A 19,979-nucleotide genomic window follows, 5' to 3' on the forward strand; every position below is an offset into this window, starting at 1 on the left:
TATTCTGTATTTGCCCAGTGCCCCCGCTGTGAATTAAGAGAATAAATCATTTAAAAAATTAAATGTAGAATTAGGACATCTTGTTCCAGAGTAAATATAACTCAACGGTTTCCTTCACTAAAACTTAACAACCTAGATGTTATTTTCGATTTTACACCAAAGTGTACAATAAAGCTTTTTAGAACATTTTGTTTTTATTTTTAAACAATAACATTTTCCCCTAAAATACTAAAAGTGACATTAAATCTGTAATGGGGGATTAATGCAACAAATCATCGTGGTGTCCCTGCAGATTCTTTGAGACCAATTAGTGGCCTACACACTTCCAATTCAGCTATGTCGAATGCACCTCATTGAAATTCCACCTTGGCATTTAAATCTGCCACTACCTACTGAAAACTAGCTGACAATGTGCTATTGCAGACCCTGCAGTATTGGCACACTGGCTTCATCTGAGTCTTCTATCTAGAAGAAATATGCCAATTTCAAACTTGGAAATTGAATTTGAATAGATTGACTATGAGCAGGGGTTCGGGCTGTAATTCTTATCACCCGTTGAGCAGAACATCAACAGCTAAATCAGCAGGTAGAGACAGGTGCTGTATGAATATAAACAACAGCTGCTAATGAAGTGTGAGAAAAGGGAGGAGGGGTAGAGGGAAGATATGGGTGGGGTGGTGAAAAAGAAAATGAGGAAATGGCAGAGGAGAAGGGAAAGGAGTGGTGGGTAAACAAGATGAATGAAAGGAAGGTCCATGATAAACCACCAGAGTCACACAAGGTCGCACAATGGGAATGAGAAAGAGACAGTCAGACAGAGGATTAGAGAATGTGAAGGCAAGAGACAGGCGAGAGAGAAACAGAAACTGACTGGTACCTGAAAAGCTAAATTACAGTTGGGCCAAATTATAAAGGAAGATGTTCAAAAAGAGACAGGGATCATTTCAATTTCAATCCATGACATCCCCCCATCAAGAAATAACTATTATTCTACTTTCTATCGCTGATTTCAAAAACATTACACTGATTCAGGTCTTACACGGTTCACTCAAGCGATGCCGTCGTTGCCCTAAATATGTGGCCTCGTGGGAATTGATCCATTTTACACAAATGACAGAGAATGTTGGTTATGGATGGACAGGATGAGGTGAACAGTTCAAAAAGGTAGCGCTGACCCCAGCAGATAAACTAATTCAAAATCATGTCGCAGTATGGTGTTTGACTGACACACTCTGGAAACTGCAGTGCAGAAACACTAGCAAATTTAATTCATTAAAGAGAAGCAAAAATGTCACAACTTCTTCAGTATTTTACGGCTCATTATTTTTTGTTTTCATTTCTGGAAACTCAGTGTTTGTCTGTGTTTTGACTATTAAAGAAGACTAATGTGCATTCAGACAGAATGTGAGGTGAATTTTAGATACGACGCATCGGCATACATGGTCGTTAAAAAGCCGACATTATGCACAAATCCGCTCAGGGGGCATTGTCACACACAACAGAGATGGCTCAACTTGATGGGGAAAAAATTATCTCAGGTCTTAATCTGCCTCGGTAAAAACATAAAGTAAGAATGATAACACACAAAAGAAAGTACTGATGTTTCTGACTGGATCTTGGATCAGTCAGTGTCTGAGCTGAACACTAACACAGGGTTGGTCCATACTGTCTGTTACTACCCAGCTTACTGCTAACATGAACATCAACAAAGCCAATGCTAATATATTAAAATATTGTTGTACATGTAGATAGTTTCAGTATTTGGTATCAAACTTTTTACCAAAGTTGTTACAAACGTCATAATAAGAGGAACATGAATGCCAATACAAAATGTCCCGACTATCCAGCTGATAGCTAAGATATTCCACTAAAGACAGACATATCAACATAATAGTTACACTAGTAGGAAACTAGTAGTTCATGATGGATTTACAGCTACTTATGTAATAATTCCTTTCTTTTTATTACTTATTTGTATTTATTTTTGTATTGTGAAGTTCTCCATGTTGCTGTGCACCATCTGATGTTGTTAGATGAGCATCTCATTATGTGCTTGCTTCATATCTCTTTGATATAATTACTACATTAGTTGCGCAGGGGAGGAGACACTACAGTGTTTGATGTGTTCCCACCATGTTGGAGACGCCACGGACAGTCTCAGGATTCAGCATGACGATCTCTGTGGTCACATGTCCCTCCACAGCCTCCGTCATGTTCTCCACGGTACAGTTGATAGCTGGGTCTTTGATCTTGAACCAGTTGTCTGCATACCAGCCTATCAGGAACCACACATACTTCTTCCCATAGAGCTTCTCCTTGAACACCTGCAGCAGGGAGGGATATTGAGGGTTGGGAGGGGCGGTGGTGAGGGGATTATAAATAAGCATGAGGAGACATGCCGCCAGATCATTACAGAACTCAAGGTCTCCGAATACCTAGTCAGGTTCAGTCTGTTGGGATTAATTGAGCAGGAAAAAGGTACAAACCTCACAAAACACCTTTCTGGCTTCAGTCTCATAAAAGAGCCCCACGATGATCCTCGCATCCTGACGCTGTGTCAAAACATGAAAACAAAACAAAACATCGCTTACTTACATCTGCAGCAACAATATAACTTCACAAAAGCACAGCTTGATGTGGCAGCGCATCATGCCAAAGTTCCAGCTGCTTGACGGGAAGGCACGTACCGCTGTTCAGGAGTAGCTAATTAGCATGGCGCATTAATTTCTTCTTCTCTATGCTAATGGTATCGTGTACAGCTGTGAGCCAAAGGAGGAAGGAGAGAGAGGAGAGAGAGAGAGACGGCCAACAGCTGAGGTGAATTTTTAATCAAAGCACCTTGAGGTTCTTGACAGCGACAGCCGGGTCGGTGAGGAAACTCTGGCGAACGCTGATCTCGATGCCCGCCTCTTTCACCCTCTGCTCCAGATCGTCCAGCGTCTGCAAGATGAAAGGGACGGACAGAGGGAGACAGACAGGGAGGGGCAGGGGTGCGGGGCGAGGAGGTTAGAGAGGCAGCTGAACAGAGAAACACAGACAGGTGACAGGTTGAGATCATAGAGAAAGACAAAAGAAAAGCAAGCCAGACAATTCTGAAGTGTATATGAGAAATGCGGCAACAACAAAAAAACAGCACGGTAGATAATAGATTTTTAAACAAAGAACACGACTGGAAAGAAGAAAAGAAGAATGTGAGCGGGCACCGGAAAGAATGTGAGAGAGGGATCCTTAACCTCCATCACAGGAACTAACTCAAGTGTCATGGTATCGACCGCGGTGCCCGAGAGAGATGTATTGCCTGATCAATATGTCTTGCGAGCAATATTCCAACAAATTACTTCAAAAATCCTCCAGCAATCGTCAGGAGAAATTGCCTGAAGCTGTATCTCACAGTCTGAGAGCACAACAGCTCTGATAAACAAACGTACCCAGGTAGGCAGACAATCAGGTAAACCAGACTTTACCATAAATGAAAATGATAAAAATGAATAAAACAAGTGAGGGAGATAAAGGAAAAAGAAGACGAATGAGTCTGAGATAAAACAAAGGCAAAAAATCCGAGAGAGACGAGACGATGGAGATTAAAGGTACTGACTGAAGTGAAGACTTCGGTGGTCTGCTGGATGGTGGCGATGCGGGTCCATTTCCACTTCTGGAAAAGCTGCACTCTGGTGGGGTTGTGGAGGGTGGCCGAAGGGTGTGTGCGGAAGAAGGTGGGGAAGCGCTGACGGTTGGACAGGGCTGGTGAGCTGGAGCCGTAGGACAGCTGGACAAAACGTAACAGAAAGAGATTAAGTGAAATAAACTGAAATTAAAAGCAGCACTGTGGAAACACTACTTTATAGTAAAAACATAAAGTATCAAAGTATTTAAATATGCATCCGTAAAAGAAGATGATTCTTTAAACGTATCTACACAGCGAAGGTCTAGGCTGTTAACTTTAGGAGCTCTCCTGACCCAGCAGAGCTTTTTTCTATGAGCCACATAACTAAATACACCTGCGTGAGTATAAAGAGACTTTAATCTATATTAAAACTCTTTCTTATTCTATATTTATTTATATATATGCTTTTGTGTAGAATCAAAACAACTACATTTTTAGAGGTTTTGAAAATTGACAGTTTCCCGAAACAACATAATCACCATACTCAGAAGTATTGATATTTTCACCCACGCCTTGTAACTACAGCTGTCAGATAACTGTAGTGGAAATACTGAAGTACATGCACCACAAATGTATAAACCTTTTTAATAAATGCAATACAATAATACAGTAGATACATACAATAGATACCTTCCAGCCTTAACAGTGACATAGGAAGGAAACAGTAAAAGATATAAAAGTTCAGGGGGAAGGAGACAGAGAGAAAAAACATACTTCTGAAGATCTTTCCAGGCATCAGTAGTAAACAGACTTCAATCAAAATGTATTCATATCATGAATCTCTTGTTCCTCCCCTGTACACGGTGTTCTTTGATGGCAACCGGTACAAACAGCAAACAACAGAGAGGAAAGCCAGCGAAAAGACAGAGAACCAGAGAGACAATCCCTGTTCCTATTTTCTCATTTTCATCCACACCCCCGCCCTCCCTCCGGTTTATGGGCCATGTCGATAAACTCTGTAATTTCAATGAAAAAAATAAAACACTGCATCCGGAATTTTCCATGCATGCATTGCCATGAAATTGTGATGACACATTCTACAATTACAAACAGAACAAATACAGAAATGATATCATTATTGCTGTCGCAGACAGTAGCCCCAGTGATCATCGGTTTCATTTAGACCTTCTGTATATAATTTAAATTCTCAGGCCCAATTCCCACAAAAAGTCCCCTTGCGGTGTGAGGCAGACTGCTAAGATGTGTGTCCAAAGCAACAGGGAGGGATAGAGGAAGAAGACCTGTTCCTCTAACAATTAGTTTCACAGTGACAAGCGGAGATAAAATCCTCGACAGGTCTCCTTTAAAATGAGAAATCTAGTGTTTAGGGAACCATTACAGATACATACAGCCTATCCTCCTCTCCAACTCTCATCTCTGCCCCATTACCTATACAGCCCTGGGATGTTCACCACTGCAAGCAAGAGGCTTGATGATAGATGTCAAATGTCCTGTAAATGTGTATTCCCTACGGAAACAAATTCCTGTGACAGGTAGACGGCAGGCAGGAAGCCAAAGGCATCAATACAAAGAAAAGGAAACTATACAGGAACAGACAGGTGTTCTGGGCGCAGCAGTAAAAGATCTTTAGAAACTTGAAGCAACTTTGGTGGATGACACATACTCAATAATGTATTTCTTTAAATATAAGGCTGGCTCTATTCTATATTGTTCGATTATTAGATTGTCCTCTATTATTCTATTTAACTTAATGTGTGACAACTTCAGCATCAACAGAAAATTTGATTGCAATCAACCCACTAGTTAAGAACGGATCAGTGATGCATTACATGGTGGTGGAAGTGAAGGGACCATACAGTCATTAAGATTCACCCTCTGAGGCGATATATGAAATTATCCTTGTTGAGACATTAAAGTGACCAACACATCATCATACAGTATCTATCCCTGGAGGTTCACCACTAGCTTTGTTAAATATATATAGTTTTCAAATTCTGTGGTGACATTGTTTTCTGGAAACAGTGTCCCAGTTAATCTACAGCAGATACAGTGCCATTAATAATGCTCAGTACTCTGTCAGTAATCTGAGCTAGAAATGTGTCAGTACCTTCAGAAATTCCTCGTAGGAATGGAAAAAGTTGTGTCTGTAACATATTAAGATTGAGTGCTACTAATCTGCTAAAAATACCACAATGCAGTGTGTTTAATAATTTTCCAAAATTTCTGTTTACTGATCATCATATTACTGATCACCTATTTAGGAAATAGTGACTGAATGAGTGAACAGTCTCTGCTTTTGAGCAATGTCTGCGTTCCACTTGTTGCTCGCAAAACCATATTTCAATGCTGTCAATGCTGTGAACATCAAAAATTTTATTCCTATCAGCTCAATTGTAGCAGAGGTCAATATCTTATATCCTGGGGAACCAATAAAAAAGGAACATGGCTACAAACCATATGTGTCCAATCTATTTTGGTTTCATTGGCATTGTGCCTGGTAAAATGCAATATTTCAACTGAGGTCAAAACCTGAAATTATCATACTTAGAGCTGTAAGCCCCATGGCAACACTCGAATAAACCTTCACACAAAAACAGTGACAAATCTGAAACAGAGCAATGGAGCTACTGTGGCAGAAATAGACCTGTACAGCAGCACTCTGCAACAGACAGAAAAAGTTCCATATCGAATCTCCCCAAAAGCACAAATAATATATCGCGATTCTTGGTTCGTCAGTTCTCCTGTAGCCTTGTAGCAGCAGATCAATGCCCATCTATGGCTTATAGTGCTTTTAGAAAAGGAGATGGGGGATCAAATTAACACAGTGCCAAGAGCAGCTAATCGAGAACCCCTCCTTGATCAGCGTCCAGAAATGGAGGTTGCTTTTGTCTCCCCAGCACTATGATGAGCCTGTTTGACATGCAAGGATGCTCCTGCAGGCAGAACGCATACAGAAATAATTGAGTGTGGCGGTTAGGAGGTTGTGCCAGTGGTGGCGTGTAGTAAAAAGAGACAAATCTCTGTGTGTGGGGAGAATCCACTGCTCGAGCTGAGGGAGTAATGCGGAAATGTATGGTGGGAGATACTGTATATACAGCACAGATGGATAGGAGGAAGGAAGGAAGAAAGGGAAAAGTGTCTGAAATAGAGCAGACCAGCTTCAGGCACTGACAACACACAAGGAGAAAAGAGGAAGGCAAAGAGTCAAAAAGTGGAAAAGAATTTTTAATGATGAGGAAAGAAAGGGTGATGAAGAGAGAGAGAGAGAGCAGAAACAAGAAAGAGGGGCTGATGCCAACCACTAGAACTGATTGTTCTCGATGACTAATCTCTGGATGAAACTTCAATTATAGGACAAAGCTAATAAGCAGAGCGATGTGAGTGACAGAGAGGCAGATCAAGAGAAGACAAGACAATGAGATAAACAAAATAAACTGACTGATGAAGGCATAAAAAGCTCAAATATTCCCAAAAAAATAAGAACAGCAGAAGACGGCGTCAGATCTCTTGGTGATTTAGAGACACAAGTTGTGTTCATAGTTGTAAGAAATGTATTATCATGCAGTGTGTGAAGGTAAACAACATGTTTGTGCCACTGCACAGTGCAGCTGTCAATGCAGTGTGGTGAAGCTGCATTGTGAAGCCTCAGAGCTCCATGGTGAAGTATTTTAAAATCAATAAGCAAGTAGAACGTAGGTTTATAGTATAATTACCACAACTACAAACTTTAAAAGTCATTATTTAAATCAATGACAGCTTCCAGCAGCATCTGTAGCATATTTAGTATAAAAGCAGAGACAGAGCTAAAGATTTCTCTGAGGAGAGGATTCTGTCTGTTAATGCTATGTTGCTATCTAACAAAAGCTATAATGCTATAAAGCTATAATGTGAACTTTTTTTTTAAATTATTTCTGAGTAGATACACATGGACGTTTATCTAAAACTGTGAGTTTCATTTATGTGCTGCCTTCGTTTCAAATCTCTGAGTTACAATAACTGCAAAATGTCCAGAAAGGGAGAAATTCAGTGTAGACAACAAAAGACGCCCACCACGATAAGGTTCCACATGCGAGCAGCTTCAGCCACCAGTGTGGAGACACCGCTGCAGCCGGGCATCAGGACGATCTTGATGGGTTCGGTATACAAAAGGTCGTAGAGCAACTTGGTGGCTTCTCCTGGGTCACACTGTAAGGACAAAATGAAAAAGTGTTTAACAGATGGAAAGATGAGCAGATAGATTTATAATAGGGAAGAAAAATGATGAGATGAGATGAGTGAGACAGAGAGAGAAAAAGAGCAGAGAGACTGACATGGAGGGTGGAAAATGGGAAAGAACAGAGACAGATTTACAAGCAAAAGGAAGAAACAAATAAACAATGAACTGTGGGAGATGGAGGTGGCTATAAAAAGAAACAGAAAACAGAAGAGAGTAGATAATGTAAGGAGAAATGACATAGAAGTAGCAGGGAGCAACAAAAAGGCAAATGCAAATGTGAAGAAAAACAAGTAGGAGAAAGAAAAGGACAAGTAAGGGAAATGGGAAGAACAAAACAGACAAGGTCAAGATAAAATGACACAAAAGTAGCAGGGGGCAGCAAACAATGCAAATGCAAACGTGAAGAAAAAAGACAAGTTGCAGCAGGACAAGAGAAAAAAAACATTATCTGCACACGTGGAGTTCACATCCATACGGACAGCATGTGTCATCAAAAGACAAGACACCGTCCTCAGATCAAGACATAAAACAGAAAGACAGGCGGAAACCAAACAAAAGTGAGCCCGGCGACCACAACGGCAGCCATCACAAGTCATTACAGCCCCCCAATAAAGTCATTTACAGCATGTCCAGGTGGCGAGAGTGTGGCTGAAATGATCCATCACTGCTCTGTCAGTCAGATTACCGACAGGCCGTCGCCGCCGCACTGCTCATCAGAGCCACAGATAAACTAGCCTGACACATCTAATGATTCAGCATGGAAGAGAAGATACGGCTTGCAAACACAAGCACACACATGCACTTCACGAAAAAAAAAAAAAAACTCACACACTCCACATGAGTGTTACAAACAATTGTACTGAAGCAGAAGATGGCGATGACCAAAGATGGCTCCTAATTGGGTTGTTTGTCTCAACGGCTGAATTGTCTCTTTGAGGGAGCCCTGTGATCTCTCTGAAGAGGTAATCACCACTCAAGACATGGGAATGTGTGGAAGAGCTGCGCTTCTTATTGACTGATGTGTTTTCCATTAACTCAAGATTGGGCGGAATTATAGTGGTGTCACGTCATTGTAGAAAAAGGGAGAACGTTTACACACTCTCAGGTTGAGTAATTCAGCCCGAATCCTGGTGACGCTCGGCTCTGACTGGTGATGTTCTCACATATGGTTCTAGTCAAAGTCATTTATTTATATATGTATTAAAAATACCAGCATTGTACCTCTGAAAATCAAACATCCCTTTGGCTTGAAACCTGGATGTTGGAGAGTTCTTGACGGTAGAAACATGTGTGCACCTCCACACTGGATTTAACAATTAGCCATGATGGTTCCTGCTTGATGTCCAAAACAAACATCAGAGGAAGTGAACAACTGAATATCTGCACAGAAATCCAATTATCTGTCATCACTGCTGGGATGTGAACCCAGAAATCGCCTGTTTACAAGATGTGTGCTTTGACCAGATAAGCTGCAGCGCGATGTGACACACTGCAAAGAAACATGTTTAGTTTAAAGCAAGTATTGTATGTGGACACTCGGAGTTTGTGTCTGTCTGTGAGATGGGGAGACTTAAAATCTCCTCCAATCTGCCCTTGCAAAACAGAAAGAACAGAGAGAAAAACTTTCAAACATAAATCAGCCACTTAATGCTTCATGTACTTTTAGGGAAAGTGGTTCTTGTAAGAAGACAGCTTATTAGGGCACTGCTGGGATCTCCTGTTTACTAGACAGGCACGTAAACCAACGATGCCACAGCGCCCACATACTCAGGATTAACTTTGTGCCTTCTCTCTACTGTCGCTGTGATTCCTCCTCTCTGTCTCCCTCTCTCTGTGTACCTTTATGCGAGTATCCCCGGACTCTGAGCTGTAGGTTTCCAGTGTCCAGTGACTGGCCCTACCAACCCGTCCACTGTATTGTCTGCTGCTTGTTGTTCCTCTTCGTTTCCCTCTTTCCACTCAGTCCAACCGGTCGAGGCAGATGGCTGCCCACCCTGACTCTGCTTTTTCTGGAGGTTTCTTCCAGTACAGTGATTTTGTCCTCTCCCCTGTGATTTGTTCTTTTTTAATAGATAACTCTATATAGATGTATGTTTTCCATATAATTAAAGGTCGTAACCTTTCGATGTAAAGAGCCTTGGGATCATTTGTGTTGTGATTTCAATTAAACTGAAATTAATTAAAGTTTTTGGAATACATGTCTGTAAAACTGCTCATTGAGTCCATTGCCATGCACTGCTGACCATCCTCTATTCACTGGCTTAATAGAATTAGTATTGACTGGGAAAGCAGCTTCACAATATTGATGTCATACAGGAATAGACAACCTTGTGCAGTGGAGTGCTGAGTGGATGCAGATTTTCCTTCCCCTCAATCACTACACCAGCTGGTCTCGCAGATCACTTCGTCACCTCTGGTGTTTCTGGGTGAAATCAGCTGCTGCAGTTTTCAGCTGGTTACAAATCTGCAGCCTGATTCCTCACAAAACTAAGTGCTGCCTTATCTTTGTGTGAGAGAGATGCAGATTGACACACTGACCTTTTCAAAGACTGTCTTTCCCAAAGGTTGTTTGTGTTGTCTGTCGCTGTGGCTGTGGGCTGGCTTCATACTGAGAAGAAGCTTGTTAGCGCTCTGGTGTTAACGTGCTTTAATCTTACTCTGATGAGCAGTTTTTCATCGCCTATGCTACAATTATCTTTGAATTATTTAATCAATCTATCACTACAATTTCACATCACAGAATTTAATAACATCTTGTTTGAATGTGGTTTTTTTTTTTGTATTTGCTAATTAGCCACTGCTGACAACTTGTAGAAATTAGAATTCAATTAGAAAGTGCACATTCTGACCTTGTGGAGCTTATGTTAAGTATCCAAACAGGGACAAAGATCCATTGTCTTGATATTACTCAACTTGTTTAGTGAATATTATGTTTCTACAATGGAGTAGGAAATAACTGCAACTACATAATCATGTAGAATATTTAAATGTGAGTAAAACACTGCTTTGATGGGTTGTAAACCAGCAGTAAATCTAATAACTAGTGGACAAACATATCTCTAAAAAGCTTAAAAATGCCTCAGTCAACAAGTACAAAATAATGTTTATGTAGATTCTCTTTCAAAGAATGCGTTCATTTGTTTTACCCAGACCAGTTACTTATTCAATGCAGTAAGAGATTAAGAAGTGCAAACACTCAAACGGTTTTATAGGGTGGTAAAGGCAAAACCAATCACTAGTGGGGTGACATGTAGCTCCACTAGTGGAGAGCAGTCGTCTATAAACCCCATGGTCAGTGGTTTAACTCCCAGTCCCTCCTGGCTACATGTTGAAGTGTCCTTGGACAAGACATCGAAACCCCACCGTCATCTAGTGCAGCGGTCCGAACAACAATATCCCCAAGGGGATCAATAAAATATATATCTGAGTGTGTATAAATCTCCAAAATGCTTCTACTATAATGTTAAATTTGCAAGACTGTGGAACATAGTGCTATAAATAAAGCTCACAGTACATACTGATATTAAAGCCCTTCATCATTATTAACATTATTAATCATTAATAACATTATTGTAAGAGCAAACAGAGAAGGAGAAGCAACAGCTTGGATTTGACTTCCCATTTTCACTCCACAGTAATGTTCATAAGTATAAACTCTGCAAAAGCACATAATAAAGAAAACTATTTCTTGCATACAATTGCAAAACAGCATCTAGCCCTGTAGTTGAACCCTTCAATCATTCAACTATTCTAGGTGCACAAATGAAACCTTGGGCAAAAAATATATATATATATTTATATATCAAGGCCACAGTGCATTGAAAGGTGAAAACGTGCACATTCCTCCTTGAAAACAGGGCTGTTGGCAGGTATGCAATAAAGCCTGAGGAATCTCTGCTATTCTTGCAGGTCTGTCTTCTACAACCCTCTGGGGTCATCACCATTTCCACTTTCATTTCTAGCCCTCCTTGCCTCAAGAGAGCATCTGGATTGACGGCCCTGATGCCATTCATGTACACATTCTCAAACACATGGACTGACACACACACACACACACACACACACACACACACTAATCTGTGTGTGTACACAGCCATAAAAACTAAACTCGTACATCATCTACACACAGATGACATAGCACCAGCACTTCTGTCGCTGTCCTCGGTGCTGAAATTCCCTGAGCCAATATTGGTGCTGATGTTAACGTGTCGATGCAGCCTCTCCAATCAGTCAAACGCAGCCTACGAGAACGTTTAAAAGAAACTGAAGGTTCCCTGCACTGGGAAGAACAGGAGAACACACTGTCTCGTCATACTACACTGTGTAATTACATTCCAGATTGAATAATAAAAAAGAGTGTGAAGAGGGGATAAAATAAGAGCCTGGGGGACAACGTATGTATTAAATCTCAAAGCATGCTCAGCTACATCCTAATTTCCTCATAATTACGTTTGGCTCACAACTCCAGGCTTGTATGCCAATGGACATGCGGGAAGACCAGTGATAAATACTGGTTATGCCACAGTGGATGGGAAAGTGCGATATGGTTGCCAATTAAAATAAAGGTGTGGAAAGTGAGGGAAGCACCTTGTTTCACCGTTTCTCTGTATCTCCTCTGTCTCACTCCATCACGGTTAATAATTGATCAAAGTTTGCAGTCTCGGCTTTGATATATCCATGGCAACGAAGTGTGTGTGTGTGTGTGTGTGTGTGTGTCTCTCTACGTACTGTATGTGTGTGTGTGTGCGTGCCTGTCTGTGTGTGTAAATCTCAGAAGGCTGTAAATAGTCTGATGCTGTCGCCAGAATAGCCAGAGAAACAAGCCGTCCTGCTACCACAGGGTATCTGCATCCATTAAACGGACAGGCTGGGATTAAGTGTTGAGCTTCATGAATATTGTATGATGTTGAACAAGCTGAGGACATTGCTTGATACTCCCAACCCTAACGGTCACAAACTGATATGAGTTTGAGTGTGTTAAGACAACTGCTTGCCAGATCCAAGTCAAACTTTAATGGAAGACTTGTTTTCAGTCCCGCTCTCAGATGCGACAAAACTTTCTCATCTTGATCACAAAATCAGATCAAGAGACTGAGCTGAATGATTACGCTTCTCCAGCCTTGATCTTGAGATGTGAGCAAACAAAGGGCTACATACACCTTCGTCTCAGACCCACAGTTAAACAAAGAGTTGTGCTCACAAGATGATCGGCTCTCTGACCAAACAAATTATAATAACTGGGTGTAAATGTGGATGATTAATCTCTTTTCTTATAATTGCTTTTCTGCCTCTCAGAGGCTAAGATGCTAATTACAATTCCAACCAGGTGAAAAATGTTTGCAATCAGAACGTGAAAACCTCACTGCAGACAAATTGCACCCAGACCAGGAGTAATAAATTTCCTTCCTGACATAACTCAAGGAATTAACCAGCATCACTCAAGCAATGTTATACCAGTGTCTTTCAGCTGTTCTAGTCAAAGGATCTGCATCTATTTCTCAAGCCGGGGGCACCAGCGACTCCTGAAGCACGAGAAGCGATGTTTTCAAATCCCTATGAAAGCTGTTCATGCAACTGCTTTATCTTTATGTATATGGCAGCCGCATCTGCAGATGCCTGCTTCACTACACTTGTAATCAGACACACACACACACACACACACACACACATTTATCTGTTTAGCATTTGATCAAGAATGTGTACAAGCATGCACTGTACCATCGGGTCTGCATACACCCAGCGTACGAATTTGCACACATATTTTTACAGACCCAAAACCTTATTTGTTTCTGTGGTTTGCTTCAAGAGTAAATGTGTTGCCATGCCAACTCTCCCTCTCTCTCTCTTTCTCTCTCAAACACATACGCACACTCATACTCTCCTCTCTCCCTGCTATTCTGTTTAACAGGATTCCAATGCAGAGCCTTGTACACCAATCAGAATAAAGCTCATAGCAAATTTCTAACCATTCCCAGTACAGTTAACTGTTTGGTGTCCCTGTCAATCTCCAGGCAAATGCCTGCAGCATGATTGATAACGACCCTCAAGAGGGGAGACATAGGGGAATATCTTGTAATTGTTTTCATGTGTCTCCACTCATCTTTCTCTTGGGAAAAATGGTTGCTTTTGGGAATTAATTGTCAAAATAACAATTAGAATATGGAGCAACAAGGCGCAAATCAAACAATTTTAATAAGATAAACAATGTGCTTTTTTGATTAAATTCTATCTGAGTGTAGTGGGTGGTAAACTGGGGAAGTGAGGGGAAATAAAACCAGTCGGGGGTGAATATTGAATTTATAGTGGTTGATAATGCTGACATTTTGAAATACCACCATGATTAATGATTGATGAGCAACAAGCGGGAGGTGTGTTTGTTCATTTAGAACAAATCAGCACCGTATACATGGTATGGCAGCCCCCTTTGTTAAGCAGAGTGAGGACTTGAAGGTTGGTTATCACTGGAATAACCTTTAATGCAGGCTCTTTTAGACCAGTGATTTGGAAAAACAAGTGTCCCTGAAAAGGCAGCTTGTCCTGTAGTTTTGGCAAAGTCGTATTTCTTACCCGCCATGACCTGGGTGGAAAATTAAACAAGCTCCATTAAGTCAGAAAATGTTGTTTGATTGCAGGAGGAAACACCAAATTAAAGAGAAGAGTGATGATACATAATGTACATCACACAGTATGGCACAGCAGAGTAAGTTACTCCTCATGTTAATTTGAGAGGCAGATAATGAGATCCCTCACCGACTGACACCACACATCACTTAAGCGCGCACCTCCTCTGTCTCTCCTCCACATGCACTCACCATGCTGTCGTAGTGGATGAGCTCCAGCTCGTAGTCGGGCAGGATGTCGCTCCTGTTGTTGACCAGGTCCAGGGCCATCTGGGCGGAGGGCATGCATGCCTGGCCGCCCGGCCATCCTCCGCTCATGGGGAACAGCGCTCCGATGTACAGCTTCTTCTTGCCTGCGGACGGCCGTGGCCAAAGGAGAAGAACGATGAGAGATGCCCGGAGGAACACCGTATGCCCGCGAGGTGCCCGCGCAGGACTTGTGCTCTTGACCAGCATGGTTCAAGGTGAGCTAAACCGGAGCGACTTGGCCCCGGTGCTGCGGCGGAGTCAAGTCGGACAAAGGCTGGCGGCTTCTGTGCGAGTTTTCAACTCAAACGTAGGTGAATTCAACACGTGTCTGGCTCCGTCGAACAAAACACGAGTGGCACGTTTGGGTTTGACGCGGAGCTTTTGCGGATATGGAGTGAAATCGCTCTTTCCTTTTAATTGCAGGTGTCTACGGACTCGGGTAAATGTTTTAACCAGCGTCCAATTGAGCGTAATGCGTGTTTCATTATGTGTGGCATGCTGGATATTTTCAGGACAAAGTCAAACACAGTTCATTCGGCATCATGTGATCGTGACGCTCAGTCAAGTTTCAAACGAACCTCGACCCTGCAGCTTCACTCATTTCTATGCATTTACACACATTTGTGACTAAATTAAACGAACGCATCGCTTTGAATCAACCATGAATTTTGGACTGCGCGTCCGTTACTCACGACTTTTACGCAAAGGGGGACGCGCTCAGACACCGGAGTCCGCGCAGAATACGCCAATCAGGTCAAGTGACTGTGTGAACTGGGAGCTAGAGCACCGGAAATAGCAGCTCCATCTCCCCTTTTGACGCCGTCACAGCCCGTTTCCAGCAGATGAAACGATTTGCCGCGGAAAAAAGCGGGCTCGCTTTAGCTCTGCGCCTGATCCACTGCAGCACCGGCTGGCTCCGTGTGTGTGTGAGAGAGAGAGAGAGCCAGGACAAGTCTGAAATGTATGCCGAGAGAGAGAGAGGAGGGAGAGGGAGAGGAACAGAGGGACGGCTGGCTGGGAGGGGGCTCTGGGCAAAATCTCCTCAAAGATTTTCTAATGAGTTACACACTGAGCTTAACTTTTGTCACATTTTCGTCTTTGCATTTGGCTTCTACTTCCATCACTGCCGGCTACAGCCACTAGTTTAATTCTGATCAATCAATCAGCTTTTAAACACTCTCAGTAGGTAGAGCTGAGCAGTCTGGTTTCATTATCACAACATCAATAATGCACAATATACTCTTATACTGACTAATAAGATTCACTCAGTGACTGTTTAATGTGTAGTCAGGGCTTCAACTAGCCTGTTTTTTATATTATAATTCATCTGTTAATTATTTAGTCTATTAAATGGCAGAAAATGTGTATTTTTTTCAAATGTCAACACTTTTTTCTACAGTCCAAGGTTAAAATCAGTCACATTGTCAGACCACTAGTCTAAAATTATCCATTTACATGCTGTATGAAACATAGAAAGTCAGCAAGTCCTCTACTGAGAAGCTCAGACTAGGTGATCACTGGTGGCTTTGATTGCCTTCGTAAAACAATTAATCAATTAAAATGATTCAGCCCCTTCACGTTTTACACATTTCAATTTATTTTTAATTAGAAAAAAGTGCTAATTGAATCAAATGGATCATGTAAACCATAAAGATGAAGTGAAGCATATTTTTTTATGTTTTTCATATTTATCAAAAAACCCAAAATTCAAATCTCTCATTTATTGAACTGTGTAGAAGCCACTTTGGCAGCAAGTACAGCTTTGAGTCTTCCTGGATAAGTCTCTACGAGCTTCACACAACTGGATTTTGGCAGTTTATTCTATTATTCCTGACAGATCCTCTCAAGCAGCGTCACATTGGATAAGGTTTAGACAGGGTTTTTGGAGTCCATCTTCAGGACTCTCCACAGAAGTTCAATGGGGTCTGGGCTTGGCTGGGCCAATCTAGGACAGTCACTTCCTTCACTTCTGACCAGTTCCACCGTCTCTGACACTGAGATGCATCCCACATAGCATGATTTTATACTATTTCACAATTATTTAGACTTGGTTTTATCCCCTAGTCTTGATCTGTGCCTTGTCACTAAATGTTACTGTGGAGGTCTACAAAGAGTTCATTAAACTTGATGGATTCGTTTTTGTCCTGACGTGTAGTGTGAATTGTGGGACCCTATATAAACAGGTTCCTTTTTAAAGTATGTCCAGTAACTTCATTTAACATTTAATTCCACTCAGGTTCTAGACACATCTCAAGAAAAAACACTATCTGGTCAAGGGTGTGAATACTCATTATGGGTTATTGTGTGTGGATTGAAAGGCATAAATTACAGTGGAAGGGTACTAATACATTTAAAAGTAACTGTGTAAACCAAGAAGGTTGTATAATAAACAGTAAACAGACAGCAATAGTTTGAACTAAATGCTAACATTCAAATTCTAACACTCCTGCAATGACAATGCTAAAAAGATATTTATCATCATTTTCCATCAGCATCTTAGTTTTGTTTGTTAGCAAACTAACATTTGTTAATTAGCACCATAGGCAATTTATGGGATTAGCATTTCTAGGATGGGATGGGATTTATTAATTATGGGATTAATGGGAATGTCATAATTACCTTAAACAAAAATTTGGACAAAACTGAATCTGAAGTAAGAACAATAATCTTAAATATTAGTCTACATGAATGTCTGCACCAAATCCATGGCAGTCCATCCAATGATTGTTGAGACATTTAACTAAAACACAAATGTGAACCTCATGGTTGGTGCTAAATCCAAATCCATTTAGTGGTTGTACAGATACTTAAGTCTTGAACAACCAACTGAAAAGCCAACACCGCCACACAGCACTAGAGAAAACACTGATTCAAGTCGTACAACCTGAATGATCATCTACTTTAATTTAAATGCTGGTGTTACCTGAAGAAGAATCTTTAAATTTCAACCAAATTGAACTTAAGTTTATTCCAAATGCTTTGATGTTGTTTGAATCAATAACTCCTACCACACACACAAGCATGTGCAACTCAGCTCTGTATCCACCTCTGCTAATTCACAGGCTGCTTCATCCCTACCTCCTCTCCATGCCCAAGTCTATAAAATGCAACCAAATCTAGTTTGAAAAATCAGCAAAAATAAAGAGTGTCTGTATCAATCATAGCTGATTTTAGCTTCATATGTATCTGAGCAAAAACCCTGATACAGTCGGTGTCGGGATAGAGAGGCTCCACTGCACACCTGCTGTTTGAACCCTCTGTTCACAGCACAGTATTTTCAACACACAAAGACATGCGACCATGCGCACACACTTTGCTGCTTGTAACCATGCACATACATAAACACATGCAAACGCCGAATCGGGCACAATGGCCTCATACACCTGGTTTTAATTTGGTTCATCTAAAATGAACTTTTGATGTTTTAGAACATAACATCTGCCAGCTACATTTTATATTAATGAGTCACTTAAGGAATCATAAAGGAAATGTAAGGTTAACAACTTGGCGACATTACTTTTTGCCATTTTCAATGCAGTCTACATGAATTATTGACTACATTCTTATGCCATTGTATGCTGATGTTATTGCAGTTCTTGTGCAAGTGCTATAATTGCAATGTAATATTAGCGTTAAGGTTCGTTTTTGAAAATTACTTATTGCAGCAATCGAGAGGAAGACCATTATTTCACCAGTCTAAATTAAAAAATCCTCTGTAGTTAGGCAATGGAATATAACTATTATATAACTCTGGTTCATTACCCAAATCTCATTATCTGAATACATCCATGTAACAGAGAGCTATTCAGATCCAGCTGCTAACAAGCCCTCACAAGCTGAGGCGAGTGTAGTGATCAACTGTTGGCATTTGCCTTCCACTTCCACCTCCTCATCCTCTCTTCCGTCCTGTGACCCATCCAACGCACTATCAATTATTCAGCCATGAACTTTATACACCGCTTCACTGTATAAGCCTGCAACCAACACAAGCAAGACACACCAGCACTAGACAGTGCAGTGTTAACAACCCCCATGGTGGCAAATTCCACATTCAGGGACGACATTGGCTGTGGCGCAGCCTGGAAATCATGCATTCGATGCATGAGTGCTATAGCATGTTGCTTAGGCACTTTAATGAGAGCCTTGTACTGTATATTGTGTGTCTGCACTTTGAACGCTGGGCATTGGGCATCCTTCAGGATAATGGCCTCTTTTGCTTTTGTCAGTCGTGTTAGTAGGGAAAATACTGCTTTGAATGTTCCCTCTTTAATAAAGATTGCGTTGTCCTTTGCCTGCAGAGTACATTTAATTTCACGGGAGAAATCATTGTGAAAATGCTCTGACAGAATGTATTGTGTGACATCAATCAGACTGCTGCAGTTCCCATGACGCTGATATTTTGTACACGTAAGGTTTTTCAACTGTGCTGACTGTACAAGTCAGTGCATATCCAGTTTGTTTGTGTAAAGATCTCACTTTTGTCAAAGAGCATGGTTTTTTAACTTGGCTATTTGTGCCAGGAGGTCCGGGTAAAAACTCTGGTGAGAGCTGCATTTATATATTGAAGGGACAGAATTATTTGGCAGATATTGATATGTTAGGGATTTATGGTAGGAGTATAAATGTTAGCCCGCGTGGTGAAGAAATACAGTTCATCACACAGTGAAAAGCTCTAACTTAGATCCAGTTCTATCATTACGTAATTTGTCCTGCAGCCATACAATACACATTGCCTGTTTCCAATACTCAGCATCTGAGTTATTAGAACAATATATCTGAGTATAGAATAATACAGCAGGTTGTCCATGCCACCAGAGGATACCATCGTACATCTGGTAGACAGTTGTGTGTGTGCTCTGTATTTTATGATTATCATTATGACAATAGAAATAACTTCTGCTATATCACCATCAGACATGTTTAAAATGCTTAAAAATATCCATGATTGTCATGTGCATGGCTCAAATTTCCATTTCCATTAGGTGATGGGTATCAAACCACAAGACATTTTAGATGTTTTGTATTGGGTTGTATGTTTGATTTCCTGTGATGCTGTGCAAATTATCCACATGCTGGATTAGCCAAAGCAAAAATTCCACTAAAATATAATAATAAATAATAATAAAAAATGTTTGATTTATTGCCACAAAAAGACCAAAACCAACAAATTAATTGATCCCACTACAGAGTGTTGGAGTTGTTCTATCATTATAAAAACATGTCAGTGAGCATTTATGTTTCTGAATTATAATCAGCATGGCCGCTGTTT

The 19,979-nt window shown here is 41.0% G+C and overlaps 1 protein-coding gene across 4 annotated transcripts in view; it reads right to left on the bottom strand.

Moving 5' to 3' along the window:
- gabbr1a (gamma-aminobutyric acid (GABA) B receptor, 1a) overlaps positions 1-19,979 on the bottom strand; it is a 56,805-nt gene that overhangs the window by 24,397 nt on the left and 12,429 nt on the right. For 3 of the 4 annotated variants that reach the window (XM_026372014.1, XM_026372012.1, XM_026372013.1), the window contains 6 exons: positions 14,654-14,814; positions 7,676-7,810; positions 3,596-3,766; positions 2,839-2,940; positions 2,487-2,552; positions 2,133-2,324 (listed from right to left, as the gene is read on the bottom strand). In XM_026372014.1, the coding sequence (XP_026227799.1) occupies positions 2,133-2,324; positions 2,487-2,552; positions 2,839-2,940; positions 3,596-3,766; positions 7,676-7,810; positions 14,654-14,814 (827 nt within the window). Of the gene's footprint in view, positions 1-2,132; positions 2,325-2,486; positions 2,553-2,838; positions 2,941-3,595; positions 3,767-7,675; positions 7,811-14,653; positions 14,815-15,402; positions 19,813-19,979 lie in introns of those variants that run through there. The other variant, XM_026372016.1, reaches the window with a different exon arrangement.

Source organism: Anabas testudineus, chromosome 16 (assembly GCF_900324465.2).
Source record: "Anabas testudineus chromosome 16, fAnaTes1.2, whole genome shotgun sequence".
NCBI lineage: Eukaryota > Metazoa > Chordata > Actinopteri > Anabantiformes > Anabantidae > Anabas > Anabas testudineus.